The following is a 20,403-nucleotide window of genomic DNA, read 5'->3' as shown; positions in this document are numbered from 1 at the left end:
TTCCTGGCCCCGTCCTGGGTGATCCTCACCACGGATGCCAGTCTATCCGGCTGGGGAGCGGTATGTCTCCACCACAGAGCGCAGGGCACTTGGACTCCGTCCGAGTCAGCCCTTTCAATCAATGTGCTGGAAACCAGAGCCGTGCTTCTAGCTCTCCTAGCATTTCACCACCTGTTGGCGGGCAGGCACATTCGAGTCCAGTCAGACAACGCGACAGCGGTTGCCTACATCAATCACCAAGGCGGGACACGCAGCCGCCTGGCAATGATGGAGGTACAACGCATCCTTCAATGGGCGGAGGACTCCAAGTCCACCATATCCGCAGTCCACATCCCAGGCGTGGAAAACTGGGAGGCAGATTATCTCAGCCGTCAAAGCGTGGACGGTGGCGAGTGGTCCCTGCACCCGGCAGTATTTCAGTCAATCTGCCGCAAATGGGGCACTCTGGACGTGGACCTAATGGCATCCCGTCACAACAACAAAGTTCCTGTTTACGTGGCTCGCTCCCACGATCCTCAGGCCTTCGCCGCGGACGCTCTGGTTCAAGACTGGTCCCAGTTTCGTCTGTCCTACGTGTTTCCCCCTCTAGCTCTCTTGCCCAGAGTCCTGCGCAAGATCAGAATGGAGGGCCGTCGAGTCATCCTCATTGCACCGGACTGGCCCAGGCGAGCTTGGTATCCGGACCTGCTCCAACTGTCTGTAGAGATGCCGTGGCATCTCCCGGACCGTCCAGATCTACTCTCGCAAGGTCCGTTTTTCCGCCCGAATTCTGCGGCCCTCAAATTGACGGCGTGGCTCTTGAGTCCTGGATTTTGACGGCTTCCTCCGCTAAGATCTATCACAGGACTTGGAAAATTTTCCTGTCCTGGTGTCGCTCTACCGGCCATCCTCCTTGGCCATTCTCTTTGCCGACCCTTCTGTCTTTTCTACAGTCCGGTCTGCAGCTAGGACTGTCCCTCAGCTCTCTCAAGGGACAAGTCTCAGCTCTGTCAGTTCTGTTCCAGTGGCGCCTCGCTCGGCTGGCTCAGGTCCGCACCTTCATGCAAGGCGCGTCTCACATCATTCCGCCTTATCGGCGGCCCTTGGATCCCTGGGACCTTAACTTGGTCCTCGCGGTATTGCAGAAACCCCCTTTTGAGCCTCTTAGGGAGGTTTCTTTGTATCGTCTTTCTCAGAAAATGGCCTTTCTAGTTGCCATAACTTCTCTCAGGAGAGTCTCTGATTTGGCTGCGCTCTCCTCGGAGTCACCTTTTTTAGTTTTTCATCAAGACAAGGTGGTTCTCCGTCCGACTCCGGACTTTCTTCCTAAGGTGGTCACTCCCTTCCACCTTAACCAGGACATTACCTTACCTTCCTTCTGTCCGGCCCCTGTTCATCGCTTTGAAAAAGCGCTGCATACTCTAGATCTGGTGCGTGCTCTCCGGATCTATGTGTCTCGCACCGCTGCGCTCAGGCGGTGCACCTCTCTTTTTGTGCTAACCTCAGGTCGGCGCAAGGGCCTCCCTGCTTCTAAGCCGACCTTAGCCCGTTGGATTAGATCGACTATTTCGGACGCCTACCAGAGTACTCAGGTGCCTCCCCCGCCGGGGATCAAGGCACACTCGAACAGAGCTCTCGGTGCCTCTTGGGCTTTTAGGCACCAGGCTACGGTTCAGCAAGTCTGTCAGGCTGCCACTTGGGCTAGCCTGCATACCTTCTCGAAGCACTACCAAGTGTATGCTCATGCTTCGGCAGATGCGAGCTTGGGCAGACGCATCCTTCAGGCGGCTGTCGCCCATTTGTGAAGTTAGGTTCTGCCTACTTCTTAGTTTTTCTGTTTATTTCCCACCCAGGGACTGCTTTGGAACGTCCCAAGGTCTGGGTCTCCCAAAGGAACGATAAAGAAAAAGAGAATTTCTTCATCGTTCCTTATGGGAGACCCAAACCATGGGTGTATAGCTTCTGCCTCCGGAGGACACACAAAGTACTACACTAAAAGTGTAGCTCCTCCCTCCGAGCATATACACTCCCCGGATGACAAATCCAACCAGTTCAATGCTTTGTGTTCAGGAGGTCACACACACACATGCATCCTCTGATTTTTGATTTTGGATTTTTGATTTCAAAGATTTGGAAGAAAAGCGGGTCCAATCTGGACTCCCGGCATGTCCCTTCTCACCCCACTGTGTCGGCGGTGCTGTTAAGGTTGATATTACAAGGCTGGAGCCTTCACATGCCGCGCTCCTTCACCATCCCCTGAGGCTCTGGCTTGAAGTGGGAGCCATCACGGTTCTCTCTGCTTTGCAGGAGACCGGTCTCCATCCGCAGCCCTTTTCAGGACCCTGACGGACGGAGCGATCATCCCCCAGGGACCTGGCACCTGTGTCTCACAAGCTAAGTACTGAGACGTTATTACCACAGACGGTGGTCTTTCCAGGGGTCCCTTGTACTTTAATATTGGGGGAGAGTGTGTTTTATAACTATGTTAACATTTCCGGCCGGTTCTCCAGTTTTCACTGGAGAACCGCGCCGATGGTGCCTGCACGCTGGCCGCATGTTTAAATCTAGGCCCCGGCTTCGCCTGAGGCCTAGTTTCGATTCTCTACCCCTGCATGTCAGTCAGTGCAGGGGACAGTGTGGCTCCACCCAGCGGCTATTCAGCACGGGGAAGGGACACTTTTCACTGAGGAAAGATTCCCTCCCCTGTATGCCTCATTTGCCCTCCGTCCTGCTCTCAGAGGAGGCCCCGCCCCCTCTCCTCGCTGCGGACGCCATTTTCTCAGCGTTCTCAATGTCTGCATAACACATTGTGGCAAATGGGGGCCTGGGACAGAGCCCCCACTTCTGGGGGATCTGGAGGGCACAGAGATTGTTAAACGGTCTGGCAGCCACAACCTCCGGTTGTGCAGCTGCTTATATACTCTGTTTATATTCTCTGCTGGGGGTCATTCTGGACAGAGCCCCCACTTCTGGGGGATCTGGAGGGCACAGAGATGTTCCTATGTTAAACGGTCTGGCAAGCCACAACCTCCGGTTGTGCAGCTGCTTATATACCCTGTTTATATACTCTGCTGGGGGTCTTTCTGGACAGAGCCCCCACTTCTGCAGCATGTCTCTTATCAGAGCAGGGCTGCAAGGCTGTTTTTATTATGCACCGCATGTAGGCTCGTACTGTCTGTACCGAGCACATAACCACATTGTGATGCCTGTTCTAACATAGTGGTGCCGCAGCCTGGAAGCTCATCCCCAGTGGTCCCTCCGGCTGCTCCGGCTCCGGTGGCTGAACCCCCGGCTTGAGTAGAATCCCTCTCTCCAGGGGACAGCTGTCCCGGACACTGCTGAGCATGCATCAGCCCCCTTTTCAGGGCGCTTCTGCTGCTACGGCTCGCTCAGCAAAGCTCACAGAGGATTCTTCATCTGGTCTCAGACCCCGTCCTCCTAAAATGGAGACGCAGGGTCCCCTTTCCCTCCTCGCCCCGCGGCTCTGGTTCACGAGCTGACTCGCAGGACAAGGAGGATGCCTTTACTGGGGGCTCGGACGCTTTTCCATGTACCCCATTTGATCTGTCCGAAAGTGACGCAGATGCTAATGATTTGATTGTGTCCATTATATTTGTACTGGACCTCAATCCGCCTGTATCAGGGGAGCAACCCCTCTTTGGCAGAAAAGCATCAGTATACCTTGCCTAAGAGAACAAGGAGTGTGTTCCTTATCCACTCCAGCTTTCAGGCCACTGTGACCAAGCCCAGAGCCTGTCCTGTCAGACGCTTCCCAAAGCGTGGTTCTGATGACTGTTTCCCCCTTCCACCAGTGGTGGTCAAGGAGTGGGCTCATTCACCAAGGGTGGACCCTACGGTGTCTAGACTCTCAGCCCGGACAGTTGTGTCAGTGGCTGACGGCTCCTCTCTAAGGATCCCACTGTCCGCCAGGTTGTCCTTCTGGCCAAATCTATATATGAGGCGGCAGGGGCCTCGTTCTCCCCATCTTTTGCAGCAGTGCGGGCTCTCAAAGCCATCTCTGCTTCTCGGGAGAAGATGCGTTCCCTCACCAGGGTCTTTATGCCCGACATGGTTGTCTTAACTTCCAGGCTTCAGTCTTTTCATCCTATAGCTGGAGACTGTCACCGCACTGCGGTGGCCTCGGCTACTTCCCTCGCTATCCGCAGGTTCCTGTGGCTTCGAGAGTGGAAGGCAGATGCTTCTTAAGAAGTTCCTTGCTGGGACCAGTCTATTCGGTGAACAACTGGATGAAATTATTAAGGAAGTTTTTGACAGGAAGAGTACTTCCATGCCACAACCCAGGAAACCTTTCCAGGGCAGGAACCAGTCGAGGTTTCGTTCCCTTCGTTTGCTCTAACTGGTCGTCCTCTAAGCCCTCGGCCTCGTCCACTAACTCAGCCAAGGTCCGTAAACCAACTGGCGCATGAAGCCGCGTCCTACGTCGGCAGGAGCTGCTGCCACCAAGGCAGCCTCCCCTTGATTATCTGGCCGCGCCAGTAACGTCCTTGGTCGGTGGCAGGCTCTCCCTCTTGGGCGACGTGTGGTTTCAGCACGTCTTCGATCAGTGGGTGTGGGTTACCATCTCCCACGGCTACAGAATAGAATTCTATCCAGCCGCCAAACAGATGTTTTCTGTCAACTCCCCGCTGCTCCAAGGCCGCCGCCTTCTCACAGGCCGTGGCATTCTTGCAGGTCAATGGAATAATTGTACCAGTTCCCGACTGGGAACGGTTCTGAGATTTCTACTCAAATCTCTTACTAGTCCACGAGAAGGACGGTGCTTTCCGACCTGGATCTCAAGCTTCTCAACAAGCATGTTCAGGTGCGGCAATTTTGCATGGAATCTCTGCGATCAGTCAATGACCCAAGGAAATTTCTTGGCATCCATAGACATCAGAGATGTCTATCTGCATGTGCCATTCGCAGTTTCACACCAGCGTTGGCTACGTTTTGTAATTGGAGAGGAACATTTCCAATTCGTGGCTCTCCCCTTTGGGTTAGCCACGGTCCCTCGTGTATTCACCAGTTGCGGTTCAGCTCCTCCAGGGGTTGGTAGTGATTCCTTACCTGGACGACCTTCTAGTCAGGGTTTCCTCCAGTGCAGACTGTCAGCGGAGTGTCTCGCTCACTCTCAGCGGAGTGTCTCGCTCACTCTCAGCGGAGTGTCTCGCTCACTCTCAGCGGAGTGTCTCGCTCACTCTCAGCGGAGTGTCTCGCTCACTCTCGCCACGCTTGCAAGTCCACTCTGACCCCGACCCAGGAACTTACGTACCTAGGGATGCAATTCGAGACTCTGCTGGCACTTGTGAAGCTGCCCTTAGTCAAACAGCAGTCCCTTCATCTGGCGGTTCGCTCTCTGCTGAGGCTCCGCCGTCATTCCATCAGGCACCTCATGCAGGTGCTGGGTCAGATGGTGGCGTCAATGGAAGCGGTTCCCCTTACCAGTTCCATCTGCGTCCCCTGCAGCTGGACATTTTCCGCTGTTGGGACAAGGGACCTCTTCCTTGCACAGGCTGGTGGCTCTGTCGCCACAGACCAGGAGCTCTCTTAAGTGGTGGCTTCGGCCCCTCTCTCTGTCCCAGGGACGCTCCTTTCTGGCCCCGTCCTGGGTGATTCTCACCACGGATGCCAGTCTATCCGGCTGGGGAGCAGTGTTTCTCCACCACCGAGCACAGGGCACTTGGACTCCGTCCGAATCAGCCCTCTCGATCAATGTGCTGGAAATCAGGGCTGTACTCCTAGGCCTCGCAGCCGCCTAGCAATGTTGGAAGTTCAACGTATCCTTCAGTGGACGGAGGACTCCAAGTCCTCCATATCCGCAGTCCACTTCCCAGGCGTAGAAACCTGGGAGGCAGATTATCTCAGCCGTCAAACCGTGGACAGCGGCGAGTGGGCCCTGCATCCGGCAGTGTTCCGGTCAATCTAGCAGGCGGGGCACTCCGGAAGTGGATCTAATGGCATCCCGGCACAACAACAAGGTCCCGGTTTACGTGGCTCGCTCCCACGATCCTCAGGCCTTAGCAGCGGACGCGCTGGTTCCAGATTGGTCCCAGTTCCGTCTGGCCTACGTGTTTCCCCCTCTAGCTCTCTTGCCCAGAGTCCTGCGCAAGATCAGGATGGAGGGCCGTCGGGTCATAATCATTGCTCCAGACTGGCCCAGACGAGCTTGGTTCCCAGACCTGCTCCGTCTGTCCGTAGAGGTGCTGTGGCATCTCCCGGACCGGCGAGACCTTCTCTCAGAAGGTCCGTTTTCCGCCAGAATTCTGCGGCTCTCAGATTGACGGCGTGGCTCTTGAGCCCTGAATCCTTACGGCTTCAGGCATTCCTTCCGAGATCATCTTCACTATGACTCAGGCTCGGAAGTCTTCCTCGGCCAGGATTTACCACAGGACTTGGAGAATTTTCCTGTCCTGGTGTCGTTCTTCCGGCCATGCTCCTTGGCCGTTTTCCTTGCCGACCATCCTGTCTTTTCTACAGTCCGGCCTGCAGCTAGGACTGTCCCTCATTCCCTCAAGGGACAGGTCTCGGCTCTGTCAGCGTTGTTCCAGCGGCATATCGCCCGGCTGGCCCAGGTGCGCACCTTCATGCAGGGCGCATCTCACATCATTCCGCCTTACCGGCGGTCTCTGGATCCCTGAGACCTTAATCTGGTCCTCATGGCCTTACAGAAACCCCCCTTTGAGCCTCTTAGGGAGCTTTCATTGTTTCGTCTTTCACAGAAAGTGGTCTTTCTGGTGGCCATAATTTCTCTCAGGAGAGTCTCTGATTTGACTGTGCTCTCTTCGGAGTCACCCTTTTTGTTTTTTTTCACCAAGACAAGGTGGTTCTCCGTCCGACTCCGGGCCTTCTCCCTAAGGTGGTGTCTCCTTTCCACCTTAACCAGGACATTCAATTGTCTTCCCTTTGTTCGGCCCCTGTGCATCGCTTTGAGAAAGCGTTGCATGCTTTAGATTTGGTGCGGACGCTCCGGATCTATGTGTCACGCACCGCTGTTTTTTAGGCGGTGCACCTCTCTTTTTGTGCTGACCACACGTCAGCGCAAGGGTTTCTCGGTTTCTAAACCGACCCTAGCTCATTGGATTAGGTCGGCCATTTCCGATGCCTACCAATGTTCTCAGGTGCCTCCCCCGCCGGGGATTAAGGCGCACTCGACCAGTGCTGTCGGTGCCTCTTGCGCTACGGCTCAGCAGGTCTGTCAGGCTGCCATTTGGTCTAGTCTGCACACCCTTTCGAAGCACTACCAAGTGCATGCTCATGCTTCGGCAGATGCGAGCTTGGGCAGACGCATCCTTCGGACGGCTGTCGCCCATTTGTGAAGTTAGGTTTGCCTACTTCTCAGTTTCTGGTTATTTCCCACCCATGGACTGCTTTGAGACGTCCCATGGTTTGGGTCTCCCATAAGGAACGATGACGAAAAAGAGAATTTTGTTTACTTACCGTAAATGGTTGGATTTGTCATCCGGGGAGTGTATATGCTCGGAGGGAGGAGCTACACTTTTAGTGTAGTACTTTGTGTGTCCTCCGGAGGCAGAAGCTATACACCCATGGTTTGGGTCTCCCATGTCAGAACTATAAGAAAAAGAATTTACGGTAAGTAAACAAAATTCTCTTTTTTGTTTACTTACCGTAAATTCTTTTTCTTATAGTTCCGTATTGGGAGACCCAGCACCCTCCCTGTTGCCTGTTGGCAAATTCTTGTTCCGCGTGTTATCACCGGCTGTTGTCGTGGACAGAGTCTCCGGTTGTTCCGGCTCTTGCTCTGTTCTACTTGTGGGTGGCTATTCTCCTTCAGCTTTTGCACTAAACTGGCTGGGACTGGCTCACCAGGGGGTGTATGAGCTCAGAGGGAGGAGCTACACTTTTAAGTGTAGTACTTTGTGTGTCCTCCGGAGGCAGAAGCTAAACACCCAAGGTCTGGGTCTCCCAATACAGAACTATAAGAAAAAGAATTTACGGTAAGTAAACAAAATTCTCTTTTTTGAGTACTCGCCTTAAAATCTCTTTCTCAGAGCCTTCATTGGAGGACACAGTATCCAACCTTTCTTTCAAGTTTGTGTTATCCATTACTAATTAGGGCCAAGTCTTTTGCTTCTCCTATTGCTTGTTCACTAACTAGCTTTGTGCCAGTTTGTGGATGTACCCTGCTGAGGACACAACTTTTTTTTGCATAGTGTCAGCTTCCTAATGGCAGCACCATACACCGTGGTCTTCCTGTGTCCCCCAATGAAGGCTGTGAGAAAGATTTTGCTGCAGATTTCATGAATACTAATGATGTGGGGAAAAATCTACACCAAAAATGCATGTATTTTTCACTTTGTTTTTCCTGTTTAAAGATACAAAAACGGTGCAGAGATTTCTGCACCAAATCCTTAAGGTGTGCCCTTACCCTTAGTATGGTTTTTGCTTTGTTAACCAACAGATGAAAAGAAGAGTGTGATCACTGAGCTGACTGAATTGAGGAAGCAATTACGAAGCGAGCAGAGACGTTTAGAGGGCCGCTTACAAGACACAGAACAAGATAATGATTCGTTACCTTCCATGAGCGGGTATTGTACTCTGTGTGTTTACCTAATAGGTCTTTTTTCATGGCCAGTATACGACAAGGATTACATTAATATCAAGATAAACAAAGAAGGAAAAATCTGTACAGTGACTGAATTGCAAAAGACTTAAATTTTATTAATACAAAAGCATGATAGCAAATAGACAATGTATAAAAAAAGTAGAGACAGGTGGTATATGCCAGCAGGTGGCGCCCTCACCACATACAAGGCGTATAGGAGCACATAGTAAATGAATTCATGAGTGCACAGCCAGGGCCTACTCATGAAGCAGGCAGCCCAAGGCTGGACTGGTTATAAACAAACAAACAGTGCTCCTATGCAGTTAATCCAAGATATAGTAAAATCAATGATACAAGGTAAACAAGTACATAACCCTGAATCGACTGCAGTAAATAAATAAGACGTACCTATGAGTGTAGTGAGAGCCCAAAACCCCGACCTATAGGTTTCGGTGTCAATCCTTCTTCCGGATTGGTACACATCATTATCCATTAAATGGATTCAAATGCGGAATAACCAATTTTATTAACCCCTTAATGACTGCGGTCCGTAATGGTATGGCTTAAGTCATGTCCGGGTAATTACCGCTGGCTCCTGCGGTGAGCCTGCTGCGATCCCCACAGGTCTGCTGATTTGTACAGCAGACGTGTGCCTTGCAGGCGCAGGTGGATCCACGATCCACCCGTGCCTGTTAACCCCTTAAATTGCGCTGTCAAAATGTGACAGAGCGATTTAAATCCCCATCGCGGTAAACGTTCACTTACCTGGCTCGATCAGCGGCGCCGTGACGTAGCACATGGTCATGTCATGACTCCTGTAGCTCACATGACTTACTTCCTGTTTCAGCCAGCCAAGTGATGCCTGTTACAAGACATGAGCATTTCTGGTGATCTAAGCTGTGTAGCTGTGATCAACAGAAATTAATGAGCGATTAGACTGCTAATCCTTATAGTCCCCTAGAGGGACTAGTAAAATAAGAAAAAAAATAAACCTAAAAGTTCAAATTACCGTCCTTTCGCCCCATTGAAAATGAAAGGGTCAAAAAATATGCACACTATTAGTATTGCCGCATTGAGAAATGCCCGCTCTATCAAAATATAAAATCAATTAATCTGATTGGTAAATGGCGTAGCATCAAAAAAATTTCAAACTCCAAAATTACATTTTTTGGTTGCCGCACATTTTGCACAAAATGCCATAACAGGCGATTAAAATGTAGCATCTGCGCAAAAATGGTACAGTTGAAAACATCAGCTCAAGACACAAAAACTAAGCCATCACTGATTCCCTTATCCCGAACAATGAGAACGCTGCGGGTCGCGGACAATGGCGCAAAAAGTGCACCACTTTTTTTGGACAAACGACTTAATTTTTTTTTAACCCCTTAGATAAAAGTAAACCTATACATATTTGGTGTCTAAGAACTCATAGCGACCTGAGGCATCACAGCCACACTACAGTTTTACCATATAGTGAACACGGTGAATAAAAGATCCCCAAAACAATAATGCAATCGCACTTTTTTAGCAAATTTTTCTGCCCTTGGAATTTTTTTGCAGTTTTCCAGTTCACTATATGGTAAAATTTATAATTTCATTTAAAAGTATAACTTGTTGTCCCGCAAAAAAACAAGCCCTCATATGGCAAGATTGGCTGAAAAATCAAAAACTTACGGCTCTCGGAAGAAGGGGAGCAAAAAAAAACAAAACAGGACATCAAAGCTTAGGCATCCATAGTTATGACCACGAGCAACTAACTGTCACTATATGTGTGGACATAACCATGGATACCTAAGCTGCAATGCCCTGCACATGAGGTAAGCGATATGGCTATATCAGGAGAGCTATACTACATTTCTAATTGGAGGTATTTGCTAATATTATTATTATTACACCTACTACATATTGGGATAGGATCTCTTAAATGTGATGGGAACGGGCTATAGAAATATCTTCTGTTTTGAGGCCCTGCTGTTTTGTGTAATGCTAGCATGAATATTTCTCATGTTTCCAGCATTCGGCACCTATAATTCTGGTTCTTTCACTATGTTATAAAATACATGAATTTGTGTCACACTTTATTCACTTTGTATTTTAGAAGAAAAAGGGAGAAAACCTCGGCAGACGTCTTTGACCTGGCCAGACAGAGGCTTCAAGCTACCGTACGGAGGCCATCTTTAAAGGGTCAGGATAATGTTAACATGCAGAATATCCGAGATTTCAATGACCTAAAATACAGGGGTAAGTGCTGAGCCAAGACAGAGGACGCAGACTCAACTACTGGCTTTATATTTGACCGCCAATAGGACAAAAGCAAATATAAAGAAACAACTCATTTTTTTTCTGAGGTTATTGGCTTTTTATGTTGAAGTTTAATACGCACTGCAGTGACCTTATAGGTGGGGATATAGAGATCATAAACGCTGTCATATCTTTTGCATAAACCATTGAAACATGCTGTTCACATTATCATTGTAAAGGGAATCTGTCAGCATGCTTTAACCCCGCAAAATATTTATATGCGAAAGTAGCTCTTTATAAAAGAAATCCAGCAATACATTTAACTAGAGTTGATATGCAAAAGAGGCTGAGGTGCTTTCGGCATGTGGAAGTTCTTCCCATGCCTCTGTCACTCCAGCTCTATTCCCCGCCCAACACCGCCTCTTCCTCCTCCTTGACTGACAGATCAGTGGCTGTGTGACTCAAGCAAAGGAGTCGGCAGTCAAGCAGGACTAAGTGGCACTGGGCAGGGAATGGAGCCGGAGTGAGCCAGCAACACTGGATTTTATCACACTACAGAAGCTTTTGCAAGAAGAAAACACTTGTAACATCATGTTTTGATTTAGATGCTGGAGGGGGATTAACTCTCTAAGTCTCAGTATTCTATAATGAATGGGTTCATCTTTCCAGATACTGACACTCGTGACGGTGTTCGGATCATGTTTCCTGACCCTCCAAAGGATGACCAGACACTAGAGATCCAGCAGCAGGCGCTACTGAGGGAGCAACAGAAGAACTTGAATAAGATAAAGAGGCGAGAAGCAATCCCAGATGGTGAGATGGGTCTAATTTTCAGCATTCAAATATAAAATATGGCATAACTATCAAATATTTTATGTAATTTAGAGCATTTTATAATATCTAAGAAATCAGACAAGTGGGTCAGTATCAAAGTGTAAATATCTAGGCCTGAAGTACATCCTTACTAGTATTGGCCATTTGATATGTATAGTCTTTATATATGATTTTTCTAATCACACACATTGTTATATTGCCTGGTGGGAAGCCATCCACCCTCAGTCTGTACAGTCCAGGTTTCTTTATTGATGGGCGGTACGGTGACTCAGTGGTTAGCACCGCAGTCTTGAAGCGCTGGGGTCCTTGGTTTAACTCCTACCAAGGACCATATCTGCCAGGAGTTTGTATGTTCTCCCTGAGTTTGCTTCAGTTTCCTTCGAGTTCTCCAATTTCCTCCCACATTCAAAAAACATACTAATGCCAATGTATGTGAGTGCTGTGGAATTAATGGCACTATATAACTGAATAAATATTATTGTTGTTATTAGTATTGCTCTAATAATATCAGATTTCTTTGTCGCTCCATTGGGAGACCCAGACAATTGGGTGTATAGCTTCTGCCTCCGGAGGCCACACAAAGTATTACACTTTAAAAAGTGTAACCCCTCCCCTCTGCCTATACACCCTCCCGTGCATCACGGGCTCCTCAGTTTTATGCTTTGTGTTGAAGGAGGCACACATTCACTCAAGCTCCCATTTTAGTCAGCAGCAGCTGCTGATTGTATCGGATGGAAGAAAAGAGGGCCCTGACAGGGCCCCCGGCATGCTCCCTTCTCACCCCACTAAGTCGGCGGTGCTGTTAAGGTTGAGGTACCCATTGCGGGTACAAAGGCTGGAGCCACATGCCGCTTTTCCTTCCCCATCCCTTAGAGGTTCTGGGAGAAGTGGGATCCTAACCGGTCACCATTCACTGGGACCGGGCTCCCTCCGCAGCCCCTGGGGGAATCTGACGGACAGGAGACTGGGTATCATCAGGGACAGGCCCTGCATCTATAAGGTACTCTGTGTCCCCTTGGGGACGGCGCATGGAGCGCCTGTGTTACAGACGCTGCAGCGGCTGCTGTTTGTTTGTGACGACCGGGACTACCGCGCCGACCGTGCCTGTTTGCCGGCCGCGCTATTAAATTTAGTCCCCGGCTTCTGCGGCCTAGTACCATAACTCCCGCCCCCGGGCCTGCCAGTCAGGGGTAAGGGCGGGACGGTCGACTGGACGTTGGCAGTGAGGGCTGGAGCATACTTGGGTGTTCTCCTCCCCCCTCACTGAGCACTGTGGGGCACCAGATTCCCGCACTTTATTAGTCACGCCCACGGCTCCCTCCTCCCCTGAGAACTCTGGCAGCCATATTTGCAATCACTTCTGCCGGTGGAGGATTTCAGAACGAGCTCTACAGCTCTGGGAGGCCCAGGCAGGGAATCTGGTGGACACACAACCACTTTGGGCGGTCGGTAAGCCACACCGGTTGCCCGGTGCTGGCCCCCCTTGGGTGCCGAAGTGTATATATATATATATATATATATATATATATATATATATATATTTGTATACATTTTCTCTGTTCGGCCGCATTGTTTTGCTTTTGGCTATATACCCTCAGTGATCACTCTCAGAGGAGACTACAGCATGTCGTCCGCAAGGGTGCCAAGGCACAGGCTTATTTTGCAACCTGTACCTCTTGTGCGGCTATGTTACCTGCAGGTTCCACCTACCCTCACTGTGTGCAATGCTCGGCCCCTGTGGCACTCACTCAGCCGGAGCCTCGGGCACTGGTGGGACCCCCGGCTCAGGTAGAACCGCCGGCTCCCACTGTCCAGGTGGCAGGGACAGAGTTTGCAGTTTTCGCTGAGAAACTCTCTGAGTCGCTTTCACAATCCATGGCTTAGTCTATGGACAGATGGTCTGCTAAGATATTAGAAGCCATGCAGTCCAGATCGGTCACACAGGCCCCGGGCACTGTGAGGTCATCGCCCCCAGGCCCCTCTCGGTCGGTGCAGCAGAGTGCTCCTGGGGTGACATCTAGGTCCCACGGGGAGGACTCCGACACGGACCGCAGTCCCAGACCGGCTAAGCGGGCTCGCTGGGAACCTTCCCCAGCTTCATCACGCTGTTCGGGGTCTCAGCATGAGGACTCTCTGGAGGATGAGGCGGAGGTCGCAGCTCAGGGCTCTGATCCTGACGTTGCTCTCAATCTTGATACACCTGAAGGGGACGCCATAGTAAATGACCTTATAGCGTCCATCAACCAGGTGCTAGATCTTTCTCCCCCATCTCCACCTATAGAGGAGTCGGCTTCGCAGCAGGAGAAACACCAGTTTAGGTTTCCCAAACGTACACGGAGTGCGTTCTTCGATCACTCTAACTTCAGAGATGCTGTCCAGAAGCACAGAGCATTTCCGGACAAGCGCTTTACCTAGCGCCTTAATGACACACGTTACCCCTTCCCCTCTGACGTAGTTAAGGGTTGGGCTCAGTGTCCCAAGGTGGATCCTCCAGTCTCTAGACTGGCGGCTAGATCCGTAGTATCAGTGGCAGATGGTTCATCGCTCAAGGATGCCACTGACAGGCAAATAGAGCTCCTGATGAAATCCATCTATGAAGCCATAGGCGCGTCTTTTGCTCCGGCCTTTGCAGCCGTGTGGGCACTCCAAGCTATCTCAGCTTGTCTGTCTGAGATTAATGCAGTCACACGTACCTCTGCTCCGCAAGTTGTGTCTTCACTTCTCAGGCATCGGCCTTTTCGTCCTACGCCATGAACGCCGTCCTGGACTCAGCAAGCCGTACAGCGGTAGCGTCCGCCAATTCGGTGGCAGTCCGCAGGGCCATGTGGCTACGCGAATGGAAGGCAGACTCCGCTTCCAAGAAGTTCTTAACCGGTTTGCCATTTTCTGGCGACCGTTTGTTTGGCGAGCAATTGGATGAAATTATTAAACAATCCAAGGGAAAGGACTCGTCCTTACCCCAGTCCAAACCGAACAAACCTCAGCAACGAAAAATTCAATCGAGGTTTCGGTCCTTTCGGCCCTCAGCCAGGTCCCAATCCTCCACGTCCAACAGGTCACAGAAGGGCCAGAGGAACTCTTCTGCATGGCGGTCTAAGTCACGTCCTCCAAAGACCGCCAGAGGAACCGCCTCCAAGGCGGCCTCCTCATGACTTTCGGCCTCCCCAAACCGCATCCTCGGTCGGTGGCAGGCTCTCCCGCTTTTGCGAAGCCTGGTGGCCACATGTCCAAGACCGATGGGTGAGAGACATTCTGTCGCACGGTTACAGGATAGAGCTCAGCTCTCGTCCTCCGACTCGTTTCTTCAGAACATCTCCGCCCCCCGAGCGAGCCGATGCACTTTTTCAGGCGGTGAACACTTTGAAGACAGAAGGAGTTGTGATTCCCGTTCCCATTCAAGAACGTGGTCGCGGTTTTTACTCCAACTTGTTCGTGGTGCCAAAAAAGGACGGATCATTCCGCCCCGTTCTGGACCTCAAACTGCTCAACAGACACGTGAGAACCAGACGGTTCCGGATGGAATCTCTCCGTTCTGTCATCGCCTCGATGTCCCAAGGAGACTTCCTAGCCTCAATCGACATCAGGGATGCTTATCTCCATGTGCCGATTGCACCAGAGCATCAACGCTTCCTGCGTTTCGCCATCGGGGACGAACACTTCAGTTCGTGGCACTGCCTTTTGGCCTGGCGACAGCCCCACGGGTCTTCACCAAGGTCATGGCATCCGTGGTGGCGGTCCTACACTCTCAGGGCCACTCGGTGATCCCTTACTTAGACGATCTCCTAGTCAAGGCACCCTCCCGGGGGGCATGTCAACACAGCCTGACCATTGCTCTGGAGACTCTCCAGAGGTTCGGGTGGATCATCAATTTCCCAAAGTCAAAATTGACACCGACCCAATCACTGACTTACCTCGGGATGGAGTTTCATACTCTCTCAGCGATAGTGAAGCTTCCACTGGACAAACAGCGTTCGCTGCAGACAGGGGTGCACTCTCTCCTTCGGGCCCAGTCACACCCCTTGAGGCGCCTCATGCACTTCCTAGGGAAGATGGTAGCAGCAATGGAGGCAGTTCCCTTTGCGCAGTTTCATCTGCGTCCACTTCAATGGGACATTCTCCGCAAATGGGACAGGAGGTCGACGTCCCTAGACAGGAACGTCTCTCTTTCACTGGCAGCCAAAACCTCTCTTCAGTGGTGGCTTCTTCCCACTTCCTTGTCGAAGGGAAAATCATTCCTGCCCCCATCCTGGGCTGTGGTCACGACGGACGCGAGTCTGTCAGGGTGGGGAGCGGTCTTCCTCCACCACAGGGCTCAGGGAACCTGGACTCCGACAGAGTCCTCCCTTCAGATCAATGTTCTGGAGATAAGGGCAGTGTATCTAGCCCTAAAGGCGTTCCATCGGTGGCTGGAGGGCAGACAGATCCGCATACAGTCGGACAACGCCACGGCGGTCGCGTACATCAACCACCAGGGCGGCACACGCAGTCGTCAGGCCTTCCAAGAAGTTCGGCGGATTCTGCTGTGGGCTTGGAGGATCTTCTTATCCTGGTGCTCTGATCGGGGTTTTACCCCCTGGCCGTTTGCCTTACCCACTTTCCTTTCTTTCCTTCAATCCAGATTGGACAAGGGTTTGTCTCTCGGCTCTCTCAAGGGACAAGTATCGGCGCTTTCCGTGTTTTTTCAAAAGCGTCTAGCCAGGCTTCCGCAGGTCCGCACGTTCCTGCAAGGAGTTTGCCACATAGTCCCACCTTACAAGCGTCCGCTGGAACCCTGGGATCTTAACAGGGTGCTAAAGGCTCTTCAGAAAACACCTTTCGAGCCGATGCGGGATGTCTCTCTATCACGCCTTTCGCAGAAGGTGACCTTCCTAGTGGCAGTCACATCACTTCGGAGAGTGTCTGAGCTAGCAGCGCTGTCATGCAAAGTCCCCTTCCTGGTGTTTCACCAGGATAAGGTGGTTCTGCGTCCGGTCCCGGAATTTCTCCCTAAGGTGGTATCCCCTTTTCATCTCAATCAGGATATCTCCTTACCTTCCTTTTGCCCTCATCCAGTTCACCAATGTGAAAAGGATTTGCACTTGTTAGATCTCGTGAGAGCACTCCGGATATACATTTCTCGCACGGCGCCCCTGCGCCGTTCGGATGCGCTCTTTGTCCTTGTCGCTGGCCAGCGTAAGGGGTCGCAGGCTTCCAAGTCAACCTTGGCTCGGTGGATCAAGGAACCGATTCTTGAAGCCTACCGTTCTTCTGGGCTTCCGATTCCTTCAGGGCTGAAGGCCCATTCTACCAGAGCCGTGGGTGCATCCTGGGCATTGCGGCACCAGGCTACGGCTCAGCAGGTGTGTCAGGCGGCTACCTGGTCGAGTCTGCACACTTTCACGAAACACTATCAGGTGCATGCCTATGCTTCGGCAGATGCCAGCCTAGGTAGGAGACTCCTTCAGGCGGCAGTCGCCCACCTGTAAGAGGGGGCCGTTTTTCGGCTCTTTTTATCGAGGTATTCTTTTACCCACCCAGGGACTGCTTTTGGACGTCCCAATTGTCTGGGTCTCCCAATGGAGCGACAAAGAAGAAGGGAATTTTGTTTACTTACCGTAAATTCCTTTTCTTCTAGCTCCTATTGGGAGACCCAGCACCCGCCCCTGTTCCCTTCGGGCTGTTGTTCTTTTGTGTACACATGTTGTTCATGTTGAATTGTTCTTTTGGTTCATGGTTTCAGTTCTCCGAACATCCTTCGGATTGAATTTACCTTAGACCAATTTATAAGTTTCCTCCTTCCTGCTTTTGCACCAAAACTGAGGAGCCCGTGATGCACGGGAGGGTGTATAGGCAGAGGGGAGGGGTTACACTTTTTAAAGTGTAATACTTTGTGTGGCCTCCGGAGGCAGAAGCTATACACCCAATTGTCTGGGTCTCCCAATAGGAGCTAGAAGAAAAGGAATTTACGGTAAGTAAACAAAATTCCCTTCGTTCCTCTGACCAAATGCTTCCAGATTTGGTGAATAGAAACATTGTGATATTATAATACATCTTGTTGTCAGTATACACCGATCACTTCAGTAACAACACTTTTGTGAACTACGTATGATTTTGGGATGTGTGGTCTTTTACTACAGCCATGTTATATCACTTGTCCTCTTTTTTTTTTTTTTCTTTTTTTTTTATTACTTGGACCAGCACTCCTTCCTTTTGGCTCAAACGTTTATAATTAGCAGGACACTGTAAGAAGGGTTCTGCCTATTTTGGCTTTCAATTCACATTCTGAGAGTTTGTGGGAGATGAGTTTTCTAGATCCTTTCATTAGGAGGTGGTATAGTGTGTCGGCCACTGTTGCTGTGGCTTTGTGCCTTTGGGGCCGTGTGGCTTGAAGTCATGGGTGCTGTCTGGCTCCAGGTCGCTCACCCTGCTGGTGCACTGTCACTGCGGCAGTTTTTGTCTCATGACGCCGTACCTTTAAGGCCATTTAAATTTATGGACCCACTGAGAGGTTTGCTGTGATGTGACAGTGGTCTTCTTACAGTTGGATCAGAAAGTTAAACTAAGATGTTTTAAGTTTTATAAATTTGATTTTGGGATGTGCAGTCCATATTTTACTACAGCTATGTTCTTTTTGTGACTTACGGTTTAGATTTTGGACCAGTCCCTGCGTACAGTCTCCGTCGTCCTGGAATGGTAAGTGAGAGTTTTATTAAAGATCTATAGATCAGTGACTTTTGCCACTTGCAATTATTGTAAGTGGGTAAATACCATACGATCAGGTGAAAAATATTTTTTATTATTGCTGTAAGGACCCAGTTATACGAGCCAATTTGGCTTTATATATCATATTTTTCGAACTATGAGACACACCACACCATAAGACGCACCTACGTTTTAGAGGAGGAAAATAGGGGAAAAACTACACTGTTATGTTCCCCATCTTGGTATATATGTCCCTAAACCTGGTATATATGTCCCCAATTTTGATATATATGCCTCTCATCCTGGTATATTTGTCCCTAATCCTGGTACTTATGTCCCCAATCCTGTTATATATGTCCCCAATCCTGGTGTATCTCATCTTTGTGTATATGTTCTCCATCATGGGCCCATCCTGTTAATTATGCCTGCTGTAATCCCTCACACATAAAATGAAACGATTATACTCCCCTTGCCTCCGCTCCCCCGCAGTGTGGAATCCTTTTCTGATTTTCCAATACCCTACATTGCACAAATCCCTGACAGGCCCTGTGACCTCGGGTGTGCACAGTGATATGCCTGTGGCGTCATACTACACACTCAAAGTCTGACTGTCCACTAGTTGTCAAACTAGCACAATACAAATCAGTGCAGGACATCTCCTGTGAGAAGAGATGGGTTCCTAACTGTGCTGTGATCTTCTTTTGTATGTGCTACTACGTGCTAGCTCATTACTATACCCTAATGCAGTGGCAAACATGGAGAATATAACAACGCAGACCAGAACCCATCTCTTCTCACATGAGATGTGCTGCGCTGCTGTGTATCACACTGAGCCAACACATACTTGCAAATTTGAAGAAGGCCACTGTATGAGCCACTACCTTCCGGATCAACACAGTAACAGATTGCAGAGGGAAGCGCTCGGCCAGGCAGACTTCGGGTGTGCAGTGTGACCCGAGGTCACAGCAGCCACCAGGGATTTGTGTGACGTAGGTTGTTGGGAGAAAACACAGGGGCACTATAGGGACCATAACTTTTAATAGCAGACACTCGATCGCCCCAACCTCTGCAGGAAGCTGGCAGCCAGGGCTAGTGCCTATTACAGAAAATTAATACTCACTGCTTCCCATGCCCATAATCCCGTCCACCTCTCGGCGCCGGCTTGATTGCAGAGAGGTGGGTGGGATTATGGGGAGCAGTGAATATTCATTCTCTTTAATAGTGGTACACATGTGTTAGCCACTGCTGCAGCCTGCTCCTGCCTCCTGTGACCCCACTCCACCGCCGCCTCCCCTTCACCAGCAAGCCAAGTATGTCCGGACTATAAGATGCATCCCCCACTTTTCTTACATATATGAGGGGAAATAAGTATGTCTTATAGTCTGCAAAATACGGTAAGGCGATCAGTGGATGTTTAAACGGGTTGTCCAATGTAAACTGAGAAGTCTGCAGTCACTGTCTCCCTGTGTGTTGTAAGGATTGTCCAGTGTCAGCGCCAGGAACGTCAGGGACATGACTGCAGGTATGTGATATGTATACTCCCAGCCAGAATTTGACTACACTGTTTCCACCTTGTAAAATACACTTGCATTTACCGAGGCCACGCCCACCTAGTCATTTTTTGATCGGGAGTCTGCATATCGCATACGGGTGGTCACGTAACTGCCGCTCCTGGCGCTGACACCGAACAATCCTCACAGTGCACAGTGCACGCAGTGTGAGCATTCACAAGTCTGCAGTCACATAAAGGAACTGCACACTTTTCGTCTTAAGCTGGTGTCACACACAGCGACAACGACAACGACGTCGCTGCTACGTCACCATTTTCTGTGACGTTGCAGCGACGTCCCGTCGCTGTCGCTGTGTGTGACATCCAGCAACGACCTGGCCCCTGCTGTGAGGTCGCCGGTCGTTGCTGAATGTCCAGCTTCATTTTTTGGTCGTCACTCTCCCGCTGTGACACACACATCCCTGTGTGTGACAGCGAGAGAGCGACGAAATGAAGCGAGCAGGCAGCAGGAGCCGGCGTCTGGCAGCTGCGGTAAGCTGTAACCAGCGTAAACATCGGGTAACCAAGGGAAGACCTTTCCCTGGTTACCCGATAT

At 50.5% G+C, this 20,403-nt stretch overlaps 1 protein-coding gene across 2 annotated transcripts in view; it reads left to right on the top strand.

The window, feature by feature from the left end:
- Positions 1 to 20,403, top strand: part of CSPP1 (centrosome and spindle pole associated protein 1) — a 278,156-nt gene that overhangs the window by 225,972 nt on the left and 31,781 nt on the right. For both annotated transcript variants that reach the window (XM_075353210.1, XM_075353209.1), the window contains 4 exons: positions 8,399 to 8,525; positions 10,641 to 10,783; positions 11,453 to 11,596; positions 18,246 to 18,289. In XM_075353210.1, the coding sequence (XP_075209325.1) occupies positions 8,399 to 8,525; positions 10,641 to 10,783; positions 11,453 to 11,596; positions 18,246 to 18,289 (458 nt within the window). The remainder of the gene's footprint in view (positions 1 to 8,398; positions 8,526 to 10,640; positions 10,784 to 11,452; positions 11,597 to 18,245; positions 18,290 to 20,403) is intronic.

The sequence above is a fragment of the Anomaloglossus baeobatrachus genome, chromosome 6 (assembly GCF_048569485.1).
Source record: "Anomaloglossus baeobatrachus isolate aAnoBae1 chromosome 6, aAnoBae1.hap1, whole genome shotgun sequence".
Classification (NCBI taxonomy): domain Eukaryota; kingdom Metazoa; phylum Chordata; class Amphibia; order Anura; family Aromobatidae; genus Anomaloglossus; species Anomaloglossus baeobatrachus.
Note: the sequence above shows the minus strand (reverse complement) of the source record. Positions and strands in the feature narration are given on the sequence as shown.